The sequence below is a fragment of the Ursus americanus genome, chromosome 6 (genome assembly GCF_024610735.1).
Source record: "Ursus americanus isolate L20-20 chromosome 6, mUrsAme1.1.p, whole genome shotgun sequence".
NCBI classification, from domain to species: Eukaryota; Metazoa; Chordata; class Mammalia; order Carnivora; family Ursidae; genus Ursus; species Ursus americanus.
The window spans coordinates 33,338,423-33,358,383 of NC_142132.1; the positions used below are offsets into that span (position 1 = coordinate 33,338,423).

Sequence of the window (19,961 nt, forward strand, 5' to 3'; positions counted from 1 at the left end):
GCACTGTGAAACATTGTGAACCACATCATCAGTAATTAACAGCAAACAATTATCAGTGGCTAGACTACCAAAATTATCATCTGTTCATCCTGATTCTGATTTTGTCCATTTTCAATCTATTCTCCTCAGAGCAGCCAGGATAATCTTTTTTTTTTTTTTTTTTTAAGATTTATTTATTTGAGAGAGAGAGAGAACAAGTTGGGGGGAAGGACAAAGGGAAGAGAATCTCCAGCAGACTCCAAGTTGAGCATGGACCCCTATGTGGACTCAATCTCACAACCCATGAGATCATGACCTGAGCCGAAACCAAGAGTTGAAGCTCAACTGAATGAGCCAACCAGAAGCCCCCAGAATAATCTTTTAAAAATGTAAATCAGAGTATGATACTAAACTGCTTAAAACCCTTGAATGGCTTCCCATCATATTTAACATCCCAAACTACTTAACAAGGCCCTCAAGGCTCTACATGATCTGGCTCTGATAATCTTCCCAATTTCATTTGCACCTCTCCTTCCCTTGCTCACTACTTTAAAGCCTACTATTATCCTTTCTCTTTCTTGACAGCACTTTAGGACTTTGCACTTGCTCTTCCTTCTGCTGCCAGGAATGCTATTTCCCCATATCTCCCAATTTCATCCACATATCTACTCAAATGTCATCTCGTTAAATGTGTTCCCTGACAACCCAATACAAAGGTACCCCTTGCCCCCAGTCACTATAACATTGACCTGTTTTGTTTTTCTCACAGGATCTAAATCTATTTGAAATTCTATCTAAAACTGTTTAGAAATCATCACTTTTGGTTGTGGATTTTCCTTCAACAAAATGAGATTGTGAGAGTATGGGTCTTGCCTATCTTGTTCACCACTGTATCTCCAGCATTTAAAACAGTGCCCAGAGCAGGTGCTCAAATATTTGTTCAGTAAATGAAGAAATATCTGAAAATAGAATAGCTCTTGGTGATCTGGCTTAATCTGGGGAGCTTTCAGTTTCCCTAGAGCAGTGAGGGCTGAATAACTGTTTTTAGTTCACTTAAAATGCCTTTGAAAATCTAAAAACACTGGACCCTCTTCTCAGTAAAATACACATACAAACAAAATTTTGTATGAACCTCCTAAAATCAATCCCCAGATTAGAATCCCTAATCCACAGGCATGTAAGGGCCTTTATGCAATGCAATCTACATTTAACCAATTCTTGTCAATGAAGTTAAAGGCTGAGAGTAAAAAGAAAATCAATACAACGCTACAAATCATTCCTAACAGATTTCTCTACAAAGTAATAGTATATAAGAAAAGTCAAATGAAGAATAGCCATGGTTAATGGCTGCTTAGTCTTCTCATGTAGCGCATTGTATTGAGAAGCCCAGATTTGCAATTCATCATTTAAAAAAAAGGTATATGTGTTGATGACATACATAGTAAGAAAACAGATTTGCATTTATGTTTGCCTCTTTAAAAAACAACTAAATGAGATCATACTGGATCAGGATATAGATAGAATAAGTCAAGTTCCAAGAACTGATTAAAAAAATAATAATAAAAGAACTAACCTGAACTCTTTTGGAGGAAGAGAAATTTCTGTGGGTACCATTAATAAAAAGATGTGTAGGGTCACAAAATGACTCAAAAATGTATTCTTTCTTTCTTTCTTTCTTTTTGAAAGAAGGCATAATTTAAAATGATTTATTTATTCATTTTAGAGAGAGAGAGAGAGAGAGCATGAGCAAGGGTAGGGGCAGAGGAAAAGAATCCGGAAGTCAACTTCCTGCTAAGCGTGGAGCCCAGACACAGGGCTTGATCCCAGGACCCCGAGATCATGACCTGAGCTAAAATCAAGAGTTGGCCACTTAACCGACTGAGCCACCCAGGAACCCCAAAAATGTATTCTTTAAATTACGTCAGATCAAAGAAGCAACAGAAGGTAAAGAATATTTTTAGGTGTAAAACTCCTCCTCTGCCTGCCAGGGAGGACTTGGTGTCAGATAAAAAAAGATCAGCTGAACAAAGTAGCTTTTGTCCCCTACCCCTTCTCTTCTATAGCTATAGGTGCTTACAGCTAAGTTAATGTGTAAAGTAAACCATCTGGGCAAAAAATTTCTGTAAGTTCTAAAGGACTTCGAACTTTTTTCATCATATTTTTAACACCACTAAACAGTAATACTATTTTCTTTGTGAGAGTTTTGGCTTTGTTTTAATGTTCTTATTATGGCAAGTGTTAGATTTTCTGTCTCAAGGAAAGGTACAATTAACCTGAAAAAAGTCACTTCAATTATATTTCCTTTCTAATACTAAGAGACATTCTTTACAACTAACAAAATATAGAACTTACCTTGATCATTTTATCAAAAGATCTCTCCTTCAAATTTTTCCCATCTTATAGTGTATTAAAGAAAAAAAGTAGCAAATATATCATTTTCATCCAAGTATGCATACTGTGGCTCAGTAACAATAGTCCTGATGATTCACTAAGGAGTCTGACAACTGTTAGAATCTGAACTCCACATGAGCTGGTATTTTAATTTCCCACTTAAATCTTTTCATTCTTCACAAGCAATCTTGTGTTACTGTTTCATGCTTCTTAAAAACAAGTTATTCTGTATGACTGACTGACTGGTTTACTGCATCTAAGCAGCATTAATCCTCTGGTAATTATCACCCTTCATAAAATCCTCCAAATGTTTTTTTTTTAAAAAAAGGAAGTTTAACAAATTATTGTTGAAAACTATTTTTCATTTTTGTATTATTTGTATTTTAATATTTAAATTTCATCTATCTACTGAAAGACTTATCTATTTGTTATCACAGCCCTCTGTTTTAACCAGGTAGTTCTAAGAATCTATAGATTAAAGTAATGCAAACAGCGGTCTAGGTAATTCAGGGTTAAACTGTGTGCCGTAGAACACTGTTTTGCAAGACAGTAAGAGATTTTCATTTCTGAAAAGTATTCAGTACTCAGGTTTGGGGGGAAAAGGGAATACACCTTTACTCTAAGACTTCTCAAAGCCTTTAATGTGCTGATGAAATTTTGAATTTATAAGAGAGGGACAAAATATGTAGGATTTCCTAAATTTATTTGACCATAATCTACTTTCTTTATGACTCACTGTTCCAAACAACAGTAGTTTAATAAATGCTCCTTTATTTAATTCTGTTTTATATTTGGTCATTGCTAATCACTTAATTAAGGTGTATATTGCCTTTGTCTAAATTCTTGTAATTCTCCTGTCCAGAATATTTCTTTATCCATAAAAGAATAAGCAGTTGGTTTTGGAGTGATAACAACATTTCTTAGAAATAACCTATGTTACTATTTTAGTATCCCTAATGATGGCTGAGATAAGTCAAGAATCGTTATACTTTTACTTGAGAAAGCACAGAAATGTGTCATGCATTTTTAGAAATACTCATCAAAAAACTGAAACAGAAAAATAAAATTTACTGCTTTTAAAGAATGTTTGTTTATAGAGAACAGGAACTTATACAGAATACCTCAATTCCTAAGAAAGGTGTTTCTGTACTTCAAAAAAAAATGCTTTTGAGTATAGCTAAAAGATTCGTATTCACTTATTCAACATTTATTAATTGTTCACTATGTGCTAAGAATAGCGTCTAGGCAATGGATGTACAACAGTGAACAAAAAGGGCATGATTCTTGTCCTCGTGGGCATGTAATTAAGCTTTTTTCTTTTATATTGCCCATATTATTATGAATACTTACTCTAGAATTGTTTTGTTTTTAAAAATACCTTTGATGTGGTTAAGACTATAGTTAGGCTGGTACTAAAAAACCTCAAACCTACAACTAATTTGCTAATGAGGAATGGCATGAACCATGAAATATAAGCATATAGTTAACTGGAAGGCAACAGAAGCCATTTTACTTGTACATTAGAAGCACATATCATTTATGTCTCATAGTCTTGTGTTTTACAATTACTTTACATTAAAATGCTATGAGATCTAGTTCTTTTCAAAAATTGGTGCTGGGTCAATTGGATAACCATACAGAACAAAATGAGTCTTGAACCTCCACTCCACACCATGCACAAAAATCAATTCCAGATGGACTATAAACCTAAATGTGAATGGTAAAACAATAAAACTTTTAGAAGAAAACACAGAAAAATATCTTTATAATGTCAGGGACAGGCAAAGACTTCTTACACAGGACATTAACAAGAACTAACCATAAAGGGATAAACTGGATTTCATTAAAATCATGAACTTCTATTCATCAAAAGACACAACTAAGAGTAAAAAGACAAGCCACAAAGCAGGAGAAGATATGTGCAATTACATATACTTGACAGAGGACTCACATTCAGAATATACAAAGAACCTCCACAAATCAGTAAGAAGTAGACAACAGATAAAATGGTAAAAAAAAAAAAAACCCTGCACAGGTTATTCACAAAAGAGGAGATTCAAATGGACAATAATATATGAAAAGGGATTCAATTTTATAAGTCAAATAAAAAAGTACAGATTAAGACCACAATGTAAAATTACTGTATACCCACTGGAATGGCTAAAAAGAAGAGACAGATAATACCAAGTGATGACAAGGATGTAGAGCAACAAGAATTCTTCTACACGCTGGCTGAAGCATAAACTAGCACTCCGTTGTGGCAAACTGCTTCACAGTGTCTATTATAACTCATCTTAGGCATGCCCACTGAATTAGCACTTCCACTCCTAGGCAGACACCTTAACAGAAACGTGTGCATATGTTCACCAAAAGACACGCAAACAAATGTTCACGTTAGCACAATTTCTAAAAGCAAAATTTCAATCAACTCATATGTCTTATCAGTAGTAGAATGTATAAATTATGGTATGTTTGTATAATGGCAGACCTCACAGAAAAGGGAATGAAGGAACCACAACTACATGTAACAACATGGATAAATTTCACAAACATGTTGAGCTAAAGAAGGAAGAACCTTCTTAAAAATTAAAGCTACATAATTTCATGTATACAAAGTTCAAAATCAGGCTGAATTAATCTGTGGTGTCAGAGGTTGTGACAGTGGTCATCCTTTGAGAGGGAGAAGGGTAATGGCTGATAGAACAGTAAGAGGTAGGATGTCTTTCGAGGTACTTACTGGTCAAGTTTTCTTTCTTGACCTGGGTATTACCGAGGTGAATTCACATTGTGAAAATCAGCAACAGTACACTGAAGAATTGCCTGAATGTATGTTTACGTCAATAAAGCTTCTATTTGAAAAGTGCTATAAGATCCAAATATATTTTGCACAATTCAAATTCTCTCTCAAATTCTCTACACATAGTTCAGAGGAATGTTCATTCCTCTTTCCCCTGGTTTGCCCAAAATCAAATACTTGAAAACAAGATCTGGGGCACCTGTCTGACTCAGCCGGTAGAGCATATGACTCTTGAACTCAGGGGTCATGAGTTCAAGCCCCACATTGGGCATGGAGCCTACGAAGAAAAGAAGAAAGAAAGAAGAAAAGAAAAGAAAAGAAAAGAAAAGAAAAGAAAAGAAAAGAAAAGAAAAGAAAGAAGGAAGGAAGGAAGGAAGGAAGGAAGGAAGGAAGGAAGGAAGGAAAGAAAGAAAGAAAGAAAGAAAGAAAGAAAGAAAGAAAGAAAGAAAGAAAGAAAGAAAGAAAAAAGAAAAGAAAGAAAAAGAGAGAGAGAGAGAGAAAGAAAGAAAGAAAGAAAGAAAGAAAAAAAGAAAGAGAGAGAGAGAAAGAAAGAGAGAAAGAGAGAAAGAGAGAAAGAAAGAAAGAAAGAAAGAAAGAAAGAAAGAAAGAAAGAAAGAAAGAAAAAGAAAAAGAAATCAAGATCTAATCCTAGATGGGGAAAAAAATATTATGAGGTCATTTTCATGACACAGGATTGTAATAGGAAGAAAAAAATGGTATATCTGACTCATATCTAGGCTAATAGGAACCACATATTTGATTTTCCTCTAAGGCTTTAGACTATATATTCCCAGGTTTTTAAAAGGCTCTTCCTATGACAAAGTATCTAGTCTGTCACGAGTTGGAATTCTACGTGCTCTCCAATTGTGTCTAAATCACCATGCAAAACTCAAGGCACAATCGACCCCCAAAGTATCTAGTGTCTGTCATGAGTTGGAATTCTACGTGCTCTCCAATTGTGTCTAAATCACCATGCAAAACTCAAGGCACAATCGACCTCACATTGGTCTACCCCAAATATCACCCTTACACGAATGCAGTCTAAGAATTCCCAGCAAATTGTTGGTTTGTTTGGAGGCTAACTAAAACTACCAGATCTTTTTCATATTATGTCAGATTTCTTCCAACTTATATATCTTTAAGTTAAATTTAAAAATATTAAATACAAGGGGGTGCCTGGATGCCTCAGTTGGAAGAATATGCAACTCCTGATTCCAGGGTCATGAGTTTGAGCCCCATGTTGGGTGTAGAAATTATTCTAAATAAATATATAAATAAATAAAGCATTTAATATTTTCCTTGCTAAATTTATTTATTTATTTTTTAAGATTTTATTTATTTATTTGACAGAGAGAGACACAGCCAGCTAGAGAGGGAACACAAGCAGGGGGAGTGGGAGAGGAAGAAGCAGGCTCCCAGCGGAGCAGGGAGCCCAATGCAGGGCTTGATCCCAGGACCCTGGGATCAGGCCCTGGGTCGAAGGCAGACACTTAACGACTGAGCCACCCAGGCGCCCCTCCTGGCTAAATTTAACCTTGTTGGTTTTCACATCACTCAAGCAGCATTGTTCACTTATCACTACTAATAGCATGTTGAGTCTATAGGTAACCCTCTTAGCTTTGTGTCATTTTACATATAATTTGTATTTCTTCTATGTATTTATTATCCCAGTCATTATTTTAAAAATATGTTGATTTCAAACTATCAAAGATAGACATCTAGAAGGTGATGCCAGAGTCTTGAAGCATTTCCCAAAGTATGTTTCATGTAATACATTCCAAAATGAGTGAGGGAGGTGTTCTGTGATGAGTTTGGGAAATGCTGGGTTACCAGAGAATTTCTCAGTCCTTACAATTCTAATGTACATGGTAAGTCTCTAAGAGGGAATTAGAGTATAAAGTGTTTCTCAAACTTGGCTGACTTAGAAACTCCTTTAAAGAAGTCTTTTCTTATCCTGAGAAATCACTGTTCCTGGAAAGACACTTAGAGAAACACTACTCTGGGGTGATAATGATACAAGAGCCAACTTCTATGGGCAAATTATTGTTTTATTTTTATTTTTTTTAAAGTAGGCTCCACGCCCAATTGGGGCTTGAACTCATGACCCTGAGATCGAGAGTTACATGCTCTACCAACTGAGCCAGCCAGGTGCCCCATGAGATTGTCTTAGTAGCCTCAAATCCACCTAACTGCATTATCCTCCAACCTACCTAAACTTCTTCATATTGTCAAAAGATTATCAACATATTGTCGAATGCAGCAATGATATATCTTACTAGTCTAAACTTATCACAAAGTGAAACAGAATTGGGTAAAGAGGCTTTAGTATTAGGATTAGTAAGCCATGGATGCTCAATCTACTGTGAGAATTATGTTCAGTAAGAAGCTATAGAGATGAGATATATATTTTGAAGTTTCCCACAAAATTGGCTACATCTTAAAAATTCTGGTGATGAAAAACTAATCTTCAGTTATATAAAAACTAAAATTTGGTTATATGGGACATCTGCTTTTCTAGTGATATTTAGTGAAATATTTCTGCGTATTAAGTTATAGGGGTGCCTGGGTGGCTCAGGTGGTTAAGCATCTGACTTCAGCTTAGATCGTGATCCAGGAGTCCTGGGGCTGAGCCCCATGTGAGGCTCCCTGCTCAGTGGGGAGCCTGATTCGCCCTCTCCCTCTGCCCTCCCCTCTCCCCCTCCCCTACCTGTGCTCTCTCTCACTCTGCTAAGAAATAAATAAAATCTTAAAAAAAAAAAGGGGGGGGGCGCCTGGGTGGCGCAGTCATTAAGCATCTGCCTTCGGCTCAGGGCGTGATCCCAGCGTTCTGGGATCGAGCCCCACATCAGGCTCCTCCGCTGGGAGCCTGCTTCTTCCTCTCCCATTCCCCCTGCTTGTGTTCCCTCTCTCACTGGTTATCTCTCTCTGTCAAATAAATAAATAAAATCTTTATAAAAAAAAAAAAGAATGAGTTATAGGGGCACCAGCCTGGCTGAGTCAGTAGAGCATGTGATTCCTAATCTTGGGGTCACGAGTTCAAGCCCCAGGTTGGGCTTAAGCTTACTTAAAAAAAATGAGTCATAGAAAATTATCACTCAATTCTGTATAGTATATAAAGAATATTATAATAAAAATAGTTTGAAATTTTTAAGGTTTTCATACGTCAAAAGAATTTTATATATTCATCTGAAATCCATTCGAAAGATTACATTTAACAAAATAGATGGTCTTTGTAAAAGAAAATAGACACATGTAAGTATACCGAAGTCCTTCTTTCAGGGAATTAATTTCAGAACTGGGGGTAGGAGGATGATAGGGTTTACTTATAAAAAAAAAAGTTTACACATACAAATCATATTAAAACAGCACATTTAAAATTGATTGAGACACTATATTCACATAATGCGGTACCAGTACCACTAGTCCTCTGCATTGTCTGTGGGCTAGTAGACCTTAAGATGTTGAGATAACTGGCTTCCATTAGCAAGCATGTGATTGGCAGGATGATAAAGTCTTTTCACTCACAGGTCAGCTATTTCCTTTTCTTTAAAAGAGGGCAATTCTGATGATCCATCTTTTAGCTACAGTCTCTCATTGAGTCCCAATTCTCTTGCCTTCAGCTTTGATATGGTTCTAACTTTCCTCTTGTATCAGCTCATACTTGTCATCAACTCCTCTATTCAGAACAGCAAATATCAGGAGTTTGACCTCAGGGCAAAGTCCGGGTGGGCAGGTAAAATCTGACCACTGGACCTACTTCCTAATCTTTCATACCCAGCAATTCATGAAGCAGTATCAAATTCAAACTAAAAAACAGAAGCATGACCCCTTATAAGTACTATGAAAAGGGCTCTTTTGCCTTTCTAAGTACACTTGAAAAGAACTGTCAGCTACCCTATTAAGACAGAAATGGATCACAGGCTAGAAAAAAAAGAAGGAAAATGCAGAAACCCAAATGAAATGTAAATAAAAGTGTTAGCACCCTCTTTATGTTTGGTGATATAGTACTTCATATAAAAATATTAAAATAACATTCTATGAAATGTCTTCATGAAGTCAGGAACATTAAAACACTAATGAAACTTTAAGGCATCTTTATTTAAATAACACTGACATCTGATACAAAAATCTTCTATCGCCTCATTTGAGACTTTAAAGACTAATTTTATTTTCAGTCAATTCCCATACTTGGCATTTCACCACTTAACTATTTATAAATTAATTTGAGAAACAAATATATGTGAAAAATAATTATCTTTGTCGAGTTATTAAATCCAAGCCTCTAAAATGATGAAATTCAAGTATGTCTCAGTGGTCCAGCAGCTAAAGACAAGAGTTAGTTGCATCTTCTTGTTTCAGAATGCAAAAGTACAAAAATAGAGTATGATTAAATTTTAACAATAATTAGGAAAAATTATTTTAAGCCCCTTTTTAAAACTAGAATACATTAAAAATTACCTCATTAAAATTTATCTACTAGTAACCTACACTGAATACTAAAGAGTATACTTTAAAACTGTGTTTTATATTAAATAGGTATTTCTACATAAATCTTTAACAGTTCTACATGTGTCATAATAGATTTCAGAATTCTAAACTTTTCTAATAGATTTTTTTGTATTCACTTAAAAGATTCTTAAAAAATAACATTGATGAGGAAAAGCCAACCGGGCCTTAATGCCTGGAAATGCACATACTTAAAAAGTAAATTCAACCAAAAAGACTTGAGATGTTTATTAATATAAATGTACAATGTAAGTGTGCCTTAATAACAATTCCCTGGTGAGGGAATGCTTTAGATATGCTTGTAAAGAGGCCTTCTTTGGTGTCAAATGATGATAGTCTTTGAAGGAGGAAAGTACCTGGGATTAGAGTTTTAATCTGCATTGAACCAACCTCCTATTTGAACAAATCAAATAACAGAATCTTTACCCACAGTTTCAAATGTGGTCCTATTCACAGTCCTACAATGTGATTACAAACTAGTTAATACCATACAAATTCATACAAAACTGACAAAATATCACATAATAAATTTCAAATTTTCTGAGAACAGATTATTTGTATATATTGGGAGATATCCTCAAATTATATACTCTTTGGTTTGGAGAACATATTTATGTCCTTGTAACAGGGAAACCTACCCCAGTAAGTGGCTATAACCTAATTAAGAAATGAACATACAACCACGCTTATTCCCAGTTTGCTAAAGGACTCCATTTTCTGTATTAGATCATCTTGTTCAGGGCAATAAGACCGCAACAGAGAGAACTCCTTCTAAAGCAAATAGATCTACCTTCTATATGAAGGACATCTTTGGGTAAACTGGAATAAAAGTTCAGAGTCCACCTTCTTCATTTTCTACTATCTTCTCCAACTTAGTAAGGATGATCATTTCTGGTTTGGCATAATACATGAACACTGACTGCAAACAGAAATATTAACGTATCTTATATGTTCAGTGCTTTACAGATAAAAAACTGGGAAATAGGGATAACATTTTCAGTTTCCTTCTCAACCTGACTTGAAGATACACCATTTATATCCACATGACTCACTGTCCTGTAAGTATTTCTATCCAGTTCGTGGGGGTTTTGTTTCTTTAAAAGAGTTTTAAGCTCCACAAGAACAAAATTCTCTTTTACATTACTTTTGTGTCTATTTCAACTGTATCACACCTCTCCAAATAATCAGTAACTACATAGTAGTTCATACATATTTATAGAAGACTGGTTTGGAATTAAAGCAAAAACAGCTGTATTCTCACACATTCACTGAAACTACTCAAATTGGTCCTGCTCCAAACATCACTGTGGTGGTCTATTTGCATCAACAATGAAGACCCATCTTCGGGCATCTCCATCTCCAAAGGGGATGGGACCATTAATAGACTGATATCACAATGGCTTTGTTGTTTTTTTTTTTTTTAAAGATTTTATTTTTAAGTAATTTCTACACCCAATGTGGGACTTGAACTCACAACCCCGAGATCAAGAGTCCCGTGCTCCACAGACTGAACCAGCCAGGTACTCCTGCAATTGCTTTGTTCTAATTCCATCTCCATTTGGTTCTTCTTGCCAAGGGCAGCAGCCATCCTGTTGTCAATTCTGAACCCCTGAACCCTCTACCTTGGATCTACCCCTCCTCCATACTCTTGTGCCTCCCAGCTCTATTAAACTCCTTAATCCTAGGATTAAGAAAGAAAAAGGAGGGGGAAAGAGGAAGAAATGAATAATAAGAAAATATGGGGGAGATGGAAAAAGGGTAGGAAGTAAATAAAGAAAATGACAATAAAGATGTCAAAAAGTAGTAAAATGATTAGAGGAGATAAAAAAATTATCATATTTGTTACTCTACTTAACTGACCAGAAAAGAATTATATAAATGTATAATTACCTTTTACAAAGCAGTTTTGTCCTTTTTCATGGAGGCATACAGAAAATTTACTTTATTTTTTAAGATTTTATTTATTTATATGACAGAGAGAGAGACAGAGAAAGCAAGCACACAAGCAGGGGAAGCGGAAGGCAGAGGGAGAGGGAGAAGCAGGCTCCCTGCTGAGCAGGGAGCCCAATGTCGGGCTCAATCCCATCCCAGGACCCTGGGATCATAACCTGTGCTGAAGGCAGACACCCAACTGACTGAGCCACCCAGGCGCCCCCAGAAAATTTACTGAAAAACCATTCTTTACCACAGTTTTAAGCAAGGGGCTCCTTTCTGGGTTGTAATAATTTACATTGAACTTGGGTCCTGACACTAATTATACCACCAATTTTCATAATAGGACCATGAAATCATTAAGAAATACTTCAAAGTCATTAAACTTCAAGTGTCATTAAACCAAAGTATAAAGTTAAAGTATAAAGTCATGTGCTTAGCAGGTAATGAATAAGTTAAATATTCACTGATAAAAGCGGTCCATGAGGTTGAAACACCAAATAGAGATACAAGTTCAGAGAGAAGGGTCAAACATATAGTTATAAAAGAAGCACTTTTCCAAAGAAAAAATTGTTTCAAGGCAAACAAGCATTCTGTAGTGTTAAAAAAAGAAAAAGAAAGAGAAAGAGAGGCAACAGTAGAAAACAAAAAATGAAAGCTACATTATTACATCTTACTTGTCTGAGGTCAATGAATGCTAGCTGCAGGGTATCCCCCTGGAATCCTGGCACAGGCTCAGAGCTGGCAAACACTATTAAAAAAAAAAAAAAGTAAAAACAAGATTGCAAAATATACAAGAATTTAACCACTAAATTAATTTCTACTCATTACAAATGTATTATAATATTTACATGTAACCATTTCAAATGAAGACTATTTATGACTTTCAATTTCCACTACTGAGAATGTTCTCCACACCCATTACCACAAGTATTTTAATAATTTTAAACTTCTAATCTACCATTTAATCACTGTAATCCTTAATTACAATAAATTTAGAATGGTTATCCCACATAAAGTTCAAGAGTAGTAATATACTTCAATCAAGAAAAGTTTTCTGACTCTATTTAGCCTTAGGTGAATGATTATAGAAGTATTTTGAAACTATACCAACTCCATGGCTGTCAACATATTTCAAAACTTCTCCTTTGTTACAGAACATACTTATAAAAATCCTACCTCCAGCTAAAAGCAATAATGGGCAGACACATAAAAAGTCAGCTTTACATGCAGACAACAGGTAAAGTGTTCTAAGTAGCAAAATGAGGATGATGCAGGAATGTCTGTTCATGTCTTCTAATAATTTTTTTTCCATAAAGGAATCCTACCTCTTTAAAAACTAAAAAAATATTTTCGGACAAGACTGAAAAATATTTCAAAAGATTTTTTTCTTTTCTTTCTTTTTTTTTTTTTTTTAAAGATTATTTATTTTAGGGAGAGGGGAAGGGGCAAAGGAAGAAGGAGAGAGAAACTCTAAGCAGACTCCATGCTGAGCACGGAGCGGGACTCTGGACTCCGGGATGGATATCACGACCCAGAGATCACACCCTGAGCTGAAAGCAAGAGTCAGACGCTTAACCAACTGTGCCACCCAGGAGCCCCTCAAAAGATTTTTTTCTATAATTTTCTTGTACTTAGACATTTTTAATACTAGTAACATAGCTTGTTTAGTTAAGTTGGAGACAATTCCAATATTATTTTGAAGACAAAGACTGTTGACTCACAAACCTATCATTTTACATGCAAGCTTCTCTGATACAAGTAAGAATGCCTGCAAGCATTCTGTGTTTTCCTACAAAACATTACAGATTTTCCATTTATAAATTTATCTAAGCCAATATTTTAGAAGCCATTTAAATTTGCACCCTATATATATAGTTCTTGGAATAACAAAAAATAATTCTTAAGTTCAGTGTATTATGTGTGAAATATAGTTTAGAAAGGCTCAGAATCATATATTTAATTTTAAATACATGAAAGCCTAGCATAGCTTAATTTATCTGGCATTTTTAGGGAATGAAGATGCCAAAATAAGTTTTTTTGTTGCTGTTGTTTTAAGATAATGTTAATTTTTTAATCTTAAGCATTTTTGATGGAATTTTAAACTGTAACATAATACTTCCTTCATTTTTAAACTTTTTTTGAGTATTCTAAATATTATTTAAACATTCCTTAATTCTCTGGATTACTGTTAAGAATGCTTTTTATTCTATACACTACAGTAAATTCTGAGGGCTGCCATATTAATGCCCCCCTTTTTTACATTAAATAGATTAGAATGCTGTACTGTTTGAGTTCTTATGTCTAGCTCTTACAATTTTTCTGCCTTCTCTCTTGCAGTTTTAACATAAATTCTTATTCTCTGCTCTCTCATTCATCTTATTAATATGCTGCCTTTAGTAGTCTTGAGCTGGCCAGTCAGCTAACTGACTACTAGAATTGTGTCTAAAGTAAGAGGAAATACAGCCTGAGCAAGGGCCTCTCCCACAAATAAGGTGATGAGTTCTATATATGCTTTTGAGTATACGCACTTTTCAAGTAGGAATAACCTTTTTGTTAGTCAGAGGTACACCATTTTTTTCCTTTACTTCTTGGTTCTCTCCTATGTACTACGTATAGTTATAGCCATCAGATAGGTTAGACTACATTCACTTTTCTCAGGCCCCCTTTTCCAGAAAACTAAGATTTATTGAGCAAATCTAGCCATACTTTTCATTATTTAGTATAATTCACTCACATCATTGTCTTTTCATACAATGAAAAGTGGCATACTTTCATACTGTGGTGACCCCATCACCTCCAACCATGTCCCAAATAATTGAGTTGTCTTTCTTTAGTACCAACAGGTCTTTTTTTTTTTTTTTTAAGATTTTATTTATTTATTTGACAGAGATAGAGACAGCCAGCGAGAGAGAGAACATAAGCAGGGGGAGTGGGAGAGGAAGAAGCAGGCTCCCAGCGGAGGAGCCCAATGTGGGGCTTGATCCCAGAACGCCGGGATCACGCCCTGAGCCAAACGCAGACGCTTAACGACTGAGCCACCCAGGCGCCCCTCAACAGGTCTTAATTGAAAAATAATAAGCAAAATTACAATTACCTATTAAAAGTAAAGGTTTTTTTTTTAATTTAAAAGTAGTTTTCTTAAGACCACCCAGCATATTGTTGGCTTTCTTGGCCCCAGTCTCAGGCTACTGTTTCCAAGTAACAGTTAACTATGAGTCAATCCCTAGTGGTCTCCAACCAAGTCTGTAAATATTGGCTCAGCTTCTACCATCTCCACATATACATATACATACACAGAAAATAAATACTTCCTCTAACACAGGGAGACTTACTTTATATATCAGGCATAAAAATAAGTTCAACTTCTATTACACTTGCAATCATTATTTACTTTATCTCCCAGAATTTTTCTGCACTGAAAATGATCTGTCATTTTCTTTTCTCTCAGTTCCTGTTTAAGGTACTATAGTTTAAGCACCGTTACTTGGCATTAAACCAAAGAGCTTAGTGTCAAAATCATAACAATCCTATAAATTTATATAGCACTTTATAGTTTACAAAGCAGTTTCTCATACACCACCTACTTTGATCATCACAATAACTTATTTTAGTAAACAGGACATGCAAATGATGGATCAAAAATCTTAGCAGCTAGAAGAGACACTCTCTTTGAAATACCTCCACCAGTCCCCTGAAGGCTTGGCTTAAAAGTCACTTAGTCCTTCATTTTATAGATTCAAAAAATTAAAAGTGAAATGACTTGCCCAGGATCACATAGCTAATTTTCCTAGCATTCAATCCATTGATCCAGAATCTGATTAAGTATTTACCTCTCACCTTTTATCCTCTCACAAGAACCTAACCAACATTGAAGTGCAACTTACTAGTTCATAGCTCTTGGGACTTTTTCTCAAATGTTTCTTAGGGATAGGAGACAATTTAGCAATCTCATAATCATCTGGTACAGAGGACATTTCTAATTATTTGCTATTTAATTTATTCAATGGCTTCATATTTTTTCCTTTACTTCTTTAAAACTAAAATTCAGTCAATCCTGTTGTTTCTATTTTCTGAAATAACTTCGGCCTAAATCTGCCTCTATCTTAGTTCAAGCTATTACCTATTTCTTGCTTGCCTGCTAACACACACTTTTACCTGGTTTCCCTACCACCTCTCCATCCACTACTCCTAGTGTGATTTATGTAAGATGTAAATGTAGTTTGTGCCACATCACAGTTTAACATCTTTCGATGGTTCCCCATCATCTTCATGATAAAGCAAGACAAATAAGGTCCTTTATAATCTGGCCTTTGTCTCTCTCTCTAGTCTCATCTCTTACCGCTTCCCTAGGGGTACCTTAAACTCTTTCCATATCAAACTACCTGCACTTCCTTGCATACACAACAGTCTCTTTCCACAGTATTTGTGATCCTTCTGCCTGGAGCAGCCTTTCTCCTCTTCTTTTCCATCAGAAAGCTCTTACTATCCTTCCATTCAATCACCACCTTCAGTGGAAGACTTCCATTATCCTGCAGGCTGGGTTAGTCTTCCTCTGTGTTCTCACTACAATTTCCTGTGCACAGGCTAACCACACCACCCATTTTGCTGTAATTGTTTATCTGTCTGGGTCTTCCCACCTGGCCATGAACTCCCTGAGGGTAGAGAATATATTTCCATTTCTATATCCTTATCACTTAGCACATGCCTGACATATAATGAGTAGTCAACAAAAGTTTCTTAAATGAATGAAGGAAATGAACAAATGAACAAATAGATTCTAAAGGAATGCTGTCCAGTCCTGGTAATCGATACATAATGTAGCTTGCTGATTAGATCATGAATAGAGCTGTCCAACAGAACTTTATGCAATAATGGAAATGTTCTCTATCTGCACTGAACTGAATTTTTAATTTGAATTTAATAGTCACATACGAATAATGCACTATAAAAATGTAACATTCTGTGCGTATATATTGTATTTATTTCAAAATATTTGAGGATGGCTGAGAATACCTCTAATGTTTTCATCAATTAAAACTAAATTGAGGGGCACCTGGGTGGCTCAGTCATTAAGCGTCTGCCTTCAGCTCAGGTCATGAGCCCAGTGTTCTGGGATCGAGCCCCGCATTGGGCTCCCTCCTCAGCGGGAGGCCTGCTTCTCCCTCTCCCACTCCCCCTGTTTGTGTTCCCTCTCTCGCTGCCTCTCTGTCAAATAAATATATAAAATCTTAAAACAAACAAACAAAAAAAACCCCTAAATTGAGAGTTCTTCCACTAAACAAGAAGCTTGTGAGAAGCAGAGATCATTTCTTTTACCTTTATATAATTCATGTCTGGTGTATAGGAAATACTCAGTAAACGTGTTGAATGAATGAATAGTAATACAAATAATTCATTTCTATTAATACTGTCTAATGGTCCCAATAATTCTGGAGATAGATTTCAACCTTTGAAGCTTTAATGAATTGAATACTAATTTTGGAGATGCTTTTAAGTATTGTCTTCAGATTCCCTCTTGGCTCACCCAGATCCTTATTTTATATATGATTTGTCATATTTGGGGGTTTCTATGTTCTTTGCCCTTCGGTCATCTTTTTTTTTAAAGATTTTATTTATTTATTGGAGACAGAGAGAGAGCATGAGCGATAAAGGGATGGCAGAGGGAGAGAGAAAAACAGACTCTCCTCTGAGCAAGGAGCCTGACTCAGGACTCAATCCCAGGACCCTGAGATCATGACCTGAGCTGAAGGCAGACACTTAAATGACTGAGTCACCCAGGCACCCCCCCTTAAAGTCATCTTTTTATTATTTTTATTAAACAATGCCTACTTCCCTATTATGATACCTGTGTGTCATGTAGCCATGCCATGAAGGATATATTTTTTAAAGATTTTATTTATTTATTTGAGAAAGAGTGAGCAAGTGAGCAAGCATGATCTGGGTGAGAGGCAGAAGGAGAAGCAGGCTCTCCGCTGAGCAGGGAACGTGATGCAGGGCTTGATCCCGGAACTCTGGGATCATGCCCCGAGCCACAAGCAGACCCTTAACTGACAGCCACCCAGGCGCCCATGAAGGATATTTTTTAAAAACACACATTGATCCTGTTCTTCCAATAAGATATTTAAAAACAGTTTCCAGGAACAAAAAACTGTTTCTTAGGCTTTCTAAAGTTTTTTTTAAAAAAAACATTTTAAGTAATCTCCGCACTCACCGTGGGGCTGGACCCTATATCCCCAAGATCAAGAGATACATGCTCCACTGACTGAGCCAGCCAGGGGCCCCTAAAGCTTTTTGCTTTTGTTTTTGTTTTAAATAAAGCTAGTCTAAATCTTTGGGATTTTTTCTCTTAACGGTCCAATTTGACCATTTCTTTTTTGAAAACAAAATAACTTCATGCTATACTCATTTCCTCTTATTTTCTGCCAGAATATGGAGCTTAATAACAATAAATGAGCTGAAGTTTAAAAATACCCTGAAAGAAAGACTAGAAAGGGAGATGTCTGATCTTACTGGGAAGGTCATTTATAACAACAGAGTAAAACTCTGCTATATCAGCCTAACTAGGAAGGAGACAAATCTGAATTAATTTAGAAGAAACTGAAAATGAAAAATAATACATGCTAAGTAAACTGATTATAATGACAAAAAATGTCTTCCAAATTGGCCATCTCTGAAGTTATAAGAGAATAAAGAATATCTGTAGGCAAAAACATGAGTTTTTTGTACATATAACAAAAAAATTGTATCTTCAGGATCTACATATAGATGTACAGGGTCTGGCATGGGGGTACAAAAACTGCTAAGAAGTCAGGCTGTAGGGGCGCCTGGGTGGCTCAGAAGTTAAGCGTCTGCCTTCGGCTCAGGGCATGATCCCAGGGTCCTGGAATCGAGCCCCACATCAGGCTCCTCGCTGGGAGCCTGCTTCTTCCTCTCCCACTCCCCCTGCTGTGTTCCCTCTCTCGCTGGCTGTCTCTCTGTCAAATAAATAAATAAAATCTAAAAAAAGGGGCGCCTGGGTGGCACAGCGGTTAAGCGTCTGCCTTCGGCTCAGGGCGTGATCCCGGTGTTATGGGATCGAGCCCCACATCAGACTCCTCCGCTATGAGCCTCCTTCTTCCTCTCCCACTCCCCCTGCTTGTGTTCTCTCTCTCTCTCTCTCTCTCTCTCTCTCTCTCTCGCTGGCTGTCTCTATCTCTGTCGAATAAATAAATAAAATCTTAAAAAAAAAAATCTGAAAAAAAAAAAAAAGAAGTCAGGCTGTAAGGGAGCAGCTGGGTGGCTCAGTTGATTTGAGCATCTGACACTTGATTTTGGCTCAGGTCATGATCTCAGGGTCCTGGGATCCAGACCCGCATCAGAGTCCCTGCTCAGTGGGGAGTCTGCTTCAGGATACTCTCTCTCCCTCTGCCCCTTCGGGCACGCTGTCTCTCTAAAATAAATAAATCTTAAAAAAAAAAAAAAAGTTGTCAGGCTGTAAATATTTATCCTGGCGTGAAAATATATAATTTTCCCTGAAATTAAATACAGAGAGAATAAGTCCTTGAACAATCTTGTCCTGGGCAGACAGTTATTTTTACTGTAAGGCAGAGAATGTGCATTATTTGGAAAACATCTACAAGGATATTTAGAACTGTCAGGGGTGGGGGTGGGGGGACGAGGAAGAAAGAGTCATAAGAACAAATGGACCAAAAGATTGACAAATGATTGAGAGAGGGGGTGAGGAGGCTAGGCTAGTCTCAAGATTGCTCGTAGATGACAAGGCAGGGGCATATAAAATGGAATAATTTTGTAACTAAATAAATGACTGAAAATGAATACCAGTAGTCTGCACATTGAAGAGATTCCTTATAATTCTATTTCTTGCTAGATCTTAAGATTTAAAGTAGTTAGTTACAACTCAAATTTTGGCTAGGCAAAGAAGGTATCCAGTGTGGACCAGATGTGTCATTAGAAGGAATGACTAAGAGCACCATCTAGTGGTTTTTCTGGTGGTGAAGAACTCATGCCTGGGAGTTGGGGGTCTTGGCATTCTTGATTCTTAAATTTATTGTTACATGTGTTTGGCAGCAGTGGGATGTAAGCCTCTAGGACCAAATGCCACTCTACAGTCATCACTTCACTTTTATTTAAAGTAGTATCTAGTCATCTCTCTTGGAATTATATATGGGCAAAGTAGTCTCAATCTGATATCTTAAGTGCCATTAAAACCAGGACCAATTCAGAGATGCAAATAGTATAATAGCATCCAGTGTACTCTAAAACGAGACACTGAAATATTGTTCTATGGCATATATCCACATGATTTCCCCTGAATCCTTTTATTTGGAGATATAGGTCTTTTTTCAAGGTTAAA

The 19,961-nt window shown here is 36.2% G+C and overlaps 1 protein-coding gene across 5 annotated transcripts in view; it reads right to left on the bottom strand.

Moving 5' to 3' along the window:
• EXOC6 (exocyst complex component 6) overlaps positions 1 to 19,961 on the bottom strand; it is a 225,975-nt gene that overhangs the window by 23,923 nt on the left and 182,091 nt on the right. For all 5 annotated transcript variants that reach the window (XM_045810010.2, XM_045810009.2, XM_087862902.1 and 2 more), the window contains exon 20: positions 12,283 to 12,356. In XM_045810010.2, coding sequence (XP_045665966.2) covers positions 12,283 to 12,356 — 74 coding nt within the window. The remainder of the gene's footprint in view (positions 1 to 12,282; positions 12,357 to 19,961) is intronic.